Source organism: Chinchilla lanigera, unplaced genomic scaffold, assembly GCF_000276665.1.
Source record: "Chinchilla lanigera isolate Chin_1 unplaced genomic scaffold, ChiLan1.0 scaffold00007, whole genome shotgun sequence".
In the NCBI taxonomy this organism is placed as follows: domain Eukaryota; kingdom Metazoa; phylum Chordata; class Mammalia; order Rodentia; family Chinchillidae; genus Chinchilla; species Chinchilla lanigera.
Window position 1 is genome coordinate 13167000 of NW_004955408.1, and position 11032 is coordinate 13178031.

The following is an 11032-nucleotide window of genomic DNA, read 5'->3' on the forward strand; positions in this document are numbered from 1 at the left end:
GGTGTGCTTGCCAGTGGGAGTTCTGCTATCAAAAATACAAAAGCCACTTGGATGGGTTAACTTCCAAATGAAATTTCCAGTGATTCCTGTTCTTTATATTTTTCTTCCCAAACAATAAGCAATGTTTAAAAGGAGAAGTTTAAGCATGTAACACAGTTTTAAATAATCAAAACCTCCTATGTTCCTCCACCTTCCACTCACCATGATGCTAAAGTTGGAGCTCCACTTTTATAAAATCTAGTGTGGAAGCAACTAAAACATAAAGTTTATCTTTTAATGTTTCTTCCCCATAACTAACACCATTTACTGCTACTTAAGGAGCTACATGATTCTTGCTCCATTATCAGTTATAGAAAAAGGTCATCCCTTTTAAACTTGGAAACTACAAAATTTTCTTTTAAATTCACCCAACTTTTGCATGCAGAGTAATTCTGATGGGAAGGACTCATGAAACATTTCATGTTTAAGAAGAGACATCCAGATGCTCATGAGGGGCGTCAGGAAGCCCCACACTCAATCCAGTGTTTGAAATCAGACTTCTACAGACATAATGTACAGACAGCATCGTTTAGATTACCAGAACAAATTTTACAGAGTGAAAAAAACAACACAAGGTAGAACTATGTTAAGAAGGGTTTATATTGTTCAGTATTAGCTTCGATGTCAATGTTCACAGTGATAAAACTTTATTAAATTTTTAACAATACAGACCAAGAATAAAAAGTACGCAGTATCTGAAAACCTAGAAAACACGACATGATTAGGAAAAATGGTATTTGACTATTTTCTCAATTTGCTTGAACATAATCACAGGGAAATACAACCTAGTTTTCTTTTCCTTTTTTGGTGGTCAAACTTTGTATCTTCTTCCTAGATCAAAAAGACTGCAGTGAATCAGAAATCATTACAGAAATGAAAAACCAGATATTTGAACGACAGAAGGCATTGTATAACTCTACCATCTCAGTAGAGTAGAACAAGAAAAAAAATTAAGTCAGAGGTTCCCAACTAGTATGGTTTGAATCATTCACAGGTATGCTCCCAATTTTTAACGTGTAAAAATTGGAAAAAAAACACTGCTCCAAACAAACGCTCACCAGTGACAGAGTCCATCTTTCCAAACTGCAGAAGACAACTTCTGTACTTTTTGTGGCCACAGCAGTGGTTCTGCCAAGAGCTACTGATCAGAAGTAATGTCCATGCCTGGAAAGAATTATGTAATTAACAGCTTTGCAGAGTCCTTTCCCTTTGACATGACTATCAGGAACGTTCAAGGGTGTCTGCCCACACGGGGATCCCCGCCAGCTGCACACTTACAAAACATGTGTGCCTGAGGAAAAAAAATCTACTATTTTAAAGCCGCTGTACTTGTGAGGGTTTCTGTCACAACTAACTCTCCTGAGTGAAGCAAAAAGTGCACAGCTACTTATGTGTCCAATGGGCTGTGGAGAGGCTCATCTGAACCGGGTAACACAACTGGAGTCCACTGGCTATGTGGAGGAGAAACTGTTATTATGTGAAACTGGTGCTGAGGAGGTCTCTACTTGTACTAAAATACCTGAGTATTTTTCCTTACATTAGAGGCAGCCCTTTGGTCAAAAAGGCTCTGCAATCTCATACGGGTACTTAGTGCTGAAGGCAACCAAGTTCAACATACCATGAATAATTTCAATGTTATCTTTTGTTCCTTTAAACAGGGCACCATAATGCTTCATATCTGAACATGTTTCTTTTTCATAAATATTACAAATCCCTTTTAAACCCTAGATCAGCACTGCTGTCTAAAGGGACAGCAGCTTCACTACCACTAGAGGGCGCCATCTATTTTGCTTTCTATCTACCACGGATCAGATAAAGGATGGTGAGAAGGGCCAAGCTACACCTGGGAAGAGATTCACTCCAATCTAGTGGCGGCTTTTCTAAACTCTGTATTATGCTAGTGCCAGACTAGCTGGACAGTCACTTGGGAAGGTATGAAATGTTCTCAGGCAGCCTCATCGAAGGGGGATTTAGGAGGTCTGACATGGGGACAACAAACGCATTAATTTTTTTTTTTTTACAAAGGCTTCCCAGATGCTTCTGGTACAGAGCTGAGTTTGCTACCACCTGTCTGGGAGATTTCAACCAATTAGTCCTCTTCCAAGAGTTCTTCCATCTGCAGGCAGCATCTGTGATGGAGATCAATCTATCTGGTCCAGCTAGATAAAACAGGACCTCCTGAGAAGAGAATTTCAAAACACTTCACAATAATTATAAATCACAGGGACAAAACATAGTTATCTTCAAATTTAAATTTATTAAGACATTCAGTTATGTCTGTCAGTCTACATCCAAATCTGCTACTAAAAATAAAAGTCACATCCCACATTAGGAATACCAAGTCTGAAAAACACTTTTTGAGCCAAGCCTATTGTATAAATAAATGACTAGTTTCTTTTCATATCAAAATTCCCATAAAAAAGTACATTCCCCCCTCCCCAGTTCTACCTGTAGCCATGATGAATGTAAAAATTTAAATATGACACATCCTTGTCAAAGAAAAGGTGCAAAATCTATTAACAGCTTTAAAAGTGGCATTTGCAGAGTGTGATCATACAGTTATGTACTCATTCCCAAAGTGCAAATATTGCCATAATTTAACACTGTTTTGATTCAGTTGCAAGAATTAAACATCACACAAGATTGAAAAGTACACTCAGGGCCTGTATCAGTGCCCTAAAGCCCCTCCCACTTTGGCCTCCTTCATTAAAGTGAATTCCAAAGTGCTCATGAGAGTTTTAGATTACTTCACACAGCCAGCAAAGTATACAACATATTAACAAAAGTTCCATATACATCAAAATAATGAAGACTCCGTCATAAAGTTCAAGAGTCTCAGTTAACATGAATGCACCCGCAAGGCCCAGCACCCACCCACCCTTTCCCTACAGCACATCTGAAATATAAACGTGCTTCCATCTTTGAATACAATCAGTACCTCTACATCTCTGGTTTCACTGCAGTGCTGTCAATAATCAACTGACTGAGTTCCAATTAGGTGATGGAAAAGGGGATGGGGAAAAGGCTGGTCGCTACTCATACTTTATAACAAGAATGATCCCGTCCCATAGAAAGGGAAACGCTGGTTCCACTTCTGCCCACTCCTTCCCATGCTGTCCTCATGTTCTTTGTTCTCTTTTCCTCAGCCCCTTTCAAACATTTTAATCTGACCTTACTTATCCCTCACAAATCAGGGGCCATTCCTGAAGTTGATGAGGTTGAATTTTCTTGGCAAATCTCTAGAAAACATCGGCATAGAGCATATAATTTTGATTAGCATACATTGCATCATTTCTCCCACCACGTCAAGGGATGAAAGCAGGCGGCTTCCACTGTGAGTGCTTCCTGGAATAGACCACTGGAACGTCAGTTTCCTACCTATTCATCCAATACACCCAACACCTCGAATCTGAGCACAAATTCCACCTTGAGCAAGCTTCTCCAGAATACCAGTGTCATTCCCGCTTCTCCTCTATGCGGATTCAACAGGACGTGCTTCCTCTTTCGTACTCTGAGGGTGCTCTCTGGGGCCAACAGCTCCTTCCTGGGTACCTGGTCTTCTGGTGATGTGCTCAGTACTGTCCTCAGAACCTTCCTGCATCCCAGTCCCTGGAGGATGCTCACGGTCTGGGGGTTCAGGACCTTCCGGAAGCATGTTTTGCTCAGCTCCCGCATGAGGCTGTGGAGCTGGGTCCGTCCCTAATCCTGTAAGCTGAGAGGAGTTTTTGAGGTGGCAATGGCACAGAGGGCAGGTCTCTTGCACATACAGCCATTTCTTAAGACAGCCTGCGTGGAAGAAATGACTGCACGGCGTGATCACAGCTGATTTCATATCCTAAAAGAGGGGCCAAAAACGTACCTCATAAATGTCTACCATATAAAATTTGTGTTGCTACCCCCAAAAGTTCTGGCTCCAACATTTTGTTATAACACAAATAGACTATTTGTAACACAAATTCAGCTTACTTCAGTAATAATGCTATCGCTACCAGAGACTCCTTATATGAATAACAAAAGAATCAATGGCTAAGTTATTTTTTTAAAAAGTAAGTACAAACTAAAAATAAGGAAGAAACTACCTCCTTAACTGGGTTTGGCTACATGTGAAATATAAGGTTTACACGACTGTAGCAGTACAATTACTTGAGCCATTGTATGCAAGAGTATAATTACAACCTTAGAAAATCTAAGAAGGCAGGACTTTTTCCACAGGTACACTTCAACACAGTTGAACTTATTATCCCATGATGAGATTATTTGCAAGGAGACAAAAATCAGCCACATAACACCAGGGTATTGGCAAGGAAGTGGCAATTTTATTAGAGCCAATGTGTATAACCCAGTTCTAAACATTTGATCTGTACAAACCAGTGTTTGCAAACATGCAAACACTGTTTCTCAACATGCATCAAAATTAGTTGTTATCAACACATATTCTTGGGCAACTCCAGACCTATGAAGTCAGGGGTTCTGAGCAGATGATTCATAAATCTGTACTTTTAATAAGCCACTCAGGTGACTTCCATGTGCACAGGTGTGATAGCCACCAGAATAAAAAGTGGCACATTTGTATTAATATTTCTTGTATAAGATATATATGGGGAAGGAAGTCTGAGGCCTTGAGGTTGAAATTTTAAGGATACACATTTGATGAATCCACCATTAATTCTGCTTAAAGTCCCAAAACAATGAGGTGTGAATTCCCAGAAATTCCTTGCCAAGAACTGGTAACTGGGAGTCAATTTAGAAGCAGAAAGCCATCCACAGGAAAGCAGCCCGCTAGGAAGCGAAGCAATTCTACTCTCATCTTCCAGGTACTTTCAGCAGGGAGTTCTAGCACCTCAAAAAAGTGATGTGACAAGAAATACAAACAGAGGACTCCTGAATCCCACAGTAGTATAGTCAGATGCTGGCTGCTAAAGCTGACATGCCCTGTGTCTGTCTTTGATGTGCTTCGTTCTGAGTACACAATGAGGCTGTATAGCCCAAAAGAGCCAGAGAACACTGTAATAATAAACAGAACTACAAGAAGGGCACCTAAACTAGGAAGTGGGAGTGGGGGGAAAGAGCTACCTTATTCTTCACTCCCCTTAAATGCAAAAATAAGCTGGCAAACACTGTTTTACTAGTATTCAAAAATATGTTTTAACCACAGTAAAAAAAAAAAAAAAGTTGTATTTGACTATGAGAAAGAATTCTTTTTCTTGATAGCTTTAACCACATACAAATACATACACCCCACCTAAACTGTAAAAGTAGTCCTGGAGAAAGATACTCCCTGTATATTCACTGACAACAGTTTCCCTCCACCAGCTCACTCCGTGAGAGTGATTTTAAATGGAATATGGTTTCTGCTGTTGCCATAGTTTTTGTCCACCCCAAACAGTGCAGTTCAGTAGTAAAAGCTGTTGCTTAGTCACCCTCTTGCATAGACGACTGCTAAACTCTGGTTTTATTTCCAAGATGATTTAAATATTATGTGTATATTGTAATAGAAGGCAATCATCAGCTCCATATGGTGCATGAGCCCAAGATGGCAGGCAGGCCAGCACCAAAGATCCACCAAAGGTGGCCTCAACACCTCTCCCCACCCCAAAACACAAATCCTTGCAACTGTGACCCCTAGCAACCCACAGGCAGGCACATTCTCTCTCCACCTGGGGCTGCACTCTTCCTCCCAGCGCCAGCAATACAAGAAAGAGTCAGAATCTTGGCACACCACTTTTCAGAAGCTGCTGACTTGTGATCGGTAGTATATATTTGATAGTACACATCTGTGTAAGTGTATGTGGGTATTCAGGAGTAAATACAAAATACACCTGACCTGTTTTTCCTTTATTTATGGGTGAGCAATAATGTTGAAAACAACAATAATTAGAACTCAATGGACTGAGGTAAAAATTAAACTTAGAACTAAAATGGAAATATTTTATCGGGTCTTTAATAATTTCCAAGACCCATTTTTACTTTTACCCAGGAATTAATTCTGCTGGAAACTTAAGTTGAATTTGGTTAATGTGGTTGCAATCCCAAGGGATATACCATGTGACCCACCCAAATGGATTATTACTGAAGAAGTTACCTGATAACAGATGGCACAGATATCATTGTGTTTCTCCAGTTGCTCTTTTGTAGCAATGGGTAATGATTTAATCTTATTCACAGCATCCCTGCGGAGAAGAAAGCTCTTCCATCCCAGCTGGGCCCGAAGCCACACATTGTAGTAGGAGTGGATGAAGATGATCATTGAGCCCATTACAGTCCATTCCCCAAAGATGGTCTCTGAGACACCATAGGCCACCACGCAGAGGGCCACGAGGAACTCCAGCAAGCGGTAAGTGCCATTCACATAGTAGATAACGTCATCCATGTTTTCTACTGGCTCTTTTCTGAATTCCTCAACCATAAATAAGACGTAAATAAAGAGTGTTCCCAGAACCTGAAAAAAAAACATATATATGTGTTAAAATAGAATATGAGAACTAAGAAACTTTTTCCACAAGCTTTAATCAGTAACACACCCCTGGTCCTTCTAAGATACCATACTTAAAATGTAAGGAGGAGCAACCAGGAAAAGATGAATAAATGTAACTGAAAGAAAAAGACACTGGTATAATTAAAATGTGAAAGACCTTAGTCAGTTTTCTCTGCTTCATTCAAACAGCACCAAATCTACCTTAATTCTCCTCATGCTGCTGTCTTTCCTATTCCTCAACTCTCAAAGAAACTTTACTTCTACGAAGAACAATGAATACGTTTTCAGCGGTAGTACTGTGGGGTCTTTGACTTCTTACTGACCAGGCAACAAAGACCACCTTTAAGTTATAGTAAGCCTGCTACATATCATGCAACTAACTATGGGTACTTTCAAGTAGGTGTTTAATCTTTAAAAAACTACAATTTCTTTACTAGGAGGCAAACTTTTAAAAATCAGTTATTACATAAAGTTATGTAATCCTGGGCATACCTGGAGAGAAGTGAGGATGCTACTGGAAATGATGATAAGCAGCCAGAAGTCCATATGGAAAAACTGGCAAATCATGTAGGCCATATACGCAGGGAATACCAGTAAAAACAAACAAAGGCTTACAGCTCGGAAGTGTTTCCATAAACTCCTGGAAAAGAAAAACATTCTTTCAGAATGCCCACCACTGGGTCAGACTGTTTACCAATGACTTCGATTTCTTTAGTGGTTAGAGAACAGTCTATGCTTTTAAGTTCTTGAGTCCCTTGTAGAAAATGACATTTTTCTAATTGATTTTACTTGTTTTAAGAAGTACTTCCATGTAGCTGCTAGTAGTATTTTCTTACCATAGGCAATGGTAGGGAAAACAGAACCTAAACAGTTGGTGTTTATTTGCTCTTACAAGCCCAAGGGCAGCCTCCATGAGGATTAACAGCACTTCAACCTCAGACCTTCACAGAGACTTCCTGGTTTGCTCCCTTTTCTATGTATTCCCTCTACATCTGATTATGGAAAAGGAAGCCAGAGTGAGGCCCATTCAGCATCCTGCAAAGAGCCAGAGCTGGATCTGCTGCTGCTTATGGTAGTGAAATTACGTAATTTTTTCTTTCACTTTTTCAAACTTCCTATAATATCCTATAGGTTTCATTAACGTATGCTAAATTGACAAGTATAATTAATAACATATTTCCAGAAACAACAAAATACTAACTGTACTTAGGTCAAGGCAAACCATTTTTCGGAACTATTAAATGGCTATTTACCTGAGTTCACCCTTGAATTTGATATCTAAAACACTTCTACAGAGAAATATTAAACCTCAGAAACAAACCCCAAATAACTATAATTAACTGTGATAATTAAGATTACCTGAAACATATCCAAGAGCTGAGTTTATTTAAGTGATTCTTTCAGCCACCCTACCATTTGAGAAAATCTTACAGAACGTAAAGCAATATGGATTACAGAGACACAAAGATAAATCTGATAAACTGTAATTAACATGTTACTCTGGAATGTTTGGAAATTTGCTCTCACAGTTCTACCTCCCAAGAGACTGCCTGCTCCAAGCAATAGTTCAGATGTATTTCTATCATCAATGTATTTCTATTGTCAAAATGTGGATAGAATACTGGAAAAAAAAAATATGCTTAATTTTAGGCAATTCTTTACATAATTTCCTTGCATAAAAGACAATAGTCCAAAATAGTACCTTTAAAGAACTAATTTTGTTTTTCATTCCTTAAGAAAATTTCTATAATACAAGATATACATGAATATATATTCATATATTGAATATTCATATATTGAACTATGAATCCCGTTACTAATTTCATTTGGTCTCAGAAGGTGTCAGGAAGTCCTATATACCTCAGTAAGTTTCAGCTCCCTGAAGACCATCAAATGAGGCTGTCATTTTATACACAGCCATCTTTATAACTGTACAGCAGCCTTTATTTTTCTCTTGTTCACTTGTATATTTCTCACTGCTTCTCCTTTAGCACTACACAAAATAAAATAACCTATTACTTGCTATGTCTATTGGACTAAATATATTCTATGCCTTTAATTTTGAAACTGGACATATATAAAATACTAATTTTTTCTGAAGAAAGACTTGCCTACATGTAACATAGTCACTGGTGTGACTTTTAACTATAAAAGTACTGAGGAAGAAACAGATTAGAAAAGTCAAATAACTCAAACATTTCACAACAGAAATATGACAAACTTGTTGAGTTAACCTAAAGTAACACCAACTGCCACTTATTTTCCATCTTAAAACATTCATTAAATCTTTAAATAACAAAAGCATGGGAAGAATATTACATAAATTAAATGAAGAACAACACAAAGCTTCTTACTTGTCTCTAGATGCTCCCAGCGCCAAAACAATGGGGTCTGCAATCTCCAGCATAGACTGCAGGATAGAGGCCACAACGATGAAAAGGATGATGCTGAGCAGGAAGGCCCGGTGCACAACCTGCAGTTCTATGAGGCCGGTCTGCACTGCCAGTATTAACAGTGTTACTCCTTCTGTCATGCCCCTAAAAATAGATAGAGAGTCTCAGAAGTAAAGCGAAAACCCACATCTCCTTTAATTGCAAGAAAAAATAATCTAGTCTTAGACAGTAGTTATATACTTTTGAATCAATTCTAATTCAGACTAAAAACTTGATCAATATGTAATTTCATGTCTTATAACAATGTGATATTATACAGTCATATACATCTCCACATGTGTAAAACTACTTGCTAATATTTCATCACACAATGAAGGAGAACACAACTTCGAAAGATAAATATTTTTCTAGCAAGACTATGTTAAAGAGCCAGGTACTTCTGCTATGCTTACATATCCATTGGATTATACTATCCTTTTATCATGAACTATATCCTAATTGTAAAAGATAAAATACAGGTGAATGTCTTCATAATCTTGGAGAGTTAAACATCTCTTTTTAAAAAAAAAAAAAAAAAGCCATAAGAACCAATAGCATAAAGAATTCAAAAAGAAAAACAGATCCTCCCCAAATTTAAAGACCCAATCCAAAAATGGGCATCTGAAATGAACAGACACTTCTCAGATTAAGTACAAACATCAAATAAATATATGAAAAAATGCTCAACATCAATGGTCATTTAGAAGGGCTATCATCAAGAAATCAACCAATAACAAAGGCTGGTGAGGCTGTGGGAGAAAAAGGAATCCTTTTCCTTTGCTGGTAGGAATGTAAAGTGGTACAACCACTATGGAAATCAGTATGGAGATTCCTCAAAAAACTAAAACTAGAGGTTCCACTTGATCCAGCTGTTCCCCTTCTAGGCATCTTCCCAAAAGAGCTAAAATCACCACACCACAGTGATATATATATACACACGTATACATGTGTACATATGTATATATGTATATGTGTGTGCATATATATAGATATATAGAAGAATAGATATATATATGGTTATAGGAGCCCTATTTATAATAGTTAAATCTTAGAAACAGCCTATATGCTCATGAAAAGATGAACGTGCAAAGAAAATGTCGTATTTATATATAATGGAGTACTACTCTGCCAAAAAGGAGGATAAATGTGAGTCATTTGTAGGAAAATGAATGCATCTCAAAACCATAACTTTAAGTGAAATAAATGAGACACACAAGTTTAAATGTCACAGTCTCTTGTGTCAGAAACCAAAAGGATAAATAAGGAGCACAACCAAAGGCTAGATACTGAAAAGTAGGAAGCACATGTTGACATGAGATGAACAAAGTGGGGGAGAGAAAAGGAAAAAAAGAATGGAAGGAAAAAAGCTTTTTAAGTGGATAGAAGAAGGGCTAAAAGGAGGGGAGGGGAACAGGAATCAAGATACATTATGCACAGGTACAAATTCCCTATGATGAATATGATCAATATGTATGACAAATATGTACTAATAAAAAAACCAAGTTAAAAAAGTAATTTAAAAGGCCAAAATTACATAAGGAAATTTGAGTAGTTATTTGATATCAAGAAATTCTTTTATTAGGAATGATCATTCTGTTGTATTTATGTTTTTCCAAAAGATTTAGTTCGAAATCTTTAAAATAAAATGGTTTCATATCTGGGATTATCTCCAAATAACTGCAGCCAGGGCACTGTCAGGATGGAGACAGGGTGAATGGAGCAGACAGGGGCACGACATGAAACTAGAATTGGATGATGAGGGGATTAATTTTACCGTGATCTCAGTTTTATTGGTTTGAAATTTCCCAACTGAAGGTTTTAAAAAAGAGACACAACGAGGATCTCACAGCAGCATTATTTTCTTTTTTTGTTGTTGTTTTTTTCCAGAACCAGGAATCAAACTCACAACCTCACGCTTGCCAGGCAGGCACTGTGCCGCTGAGCTAAATCCCCAGCCCCCAGCAGCATTATTTTCTAACAGCAAAGCAACAAAAACGAGATGCATCCATATTATGGAATTCTTTCATCAAAAGAATGAGATGTGGGGGCTGGGGATTTAGCTCAGCGGCAAAGCGCCTGCCTGGCA

The 11032-nt window shown here is 38.1% G+C and overlaps 1 protein-coding gene across 1 annotated transcript in view; it reads right to left on the bottom strand.

Moving 5' to 3' along the window:
* Positions 1 to 2276: 2276 nt before the first annotated feature.
* The window catches only part of Rnf145 (ring finger protein 145), a gene marked incomplete at its 5' end in the record, with an annotated part of 38149 nt that continues 29393 nt past the window's right edge, over positions 2277 to 11032 (bottom strand). Inside the window, 4 exon segments of the mRNA XM_013508847.1 lie at positions 2277 to 3874; positions 6122 to 6478; positions 7007 to 7154; positions 8869 to 9051. Of these exon segments, the coding sequence (XP_013364301.1) occupies positions 3512 to 3874; positions 6122 to 6478; positions 7007 to 7154; positions 8869 to 9051 (1051 nt within the window). The 3' untranslated portion in view covers positions 2277 to 3511.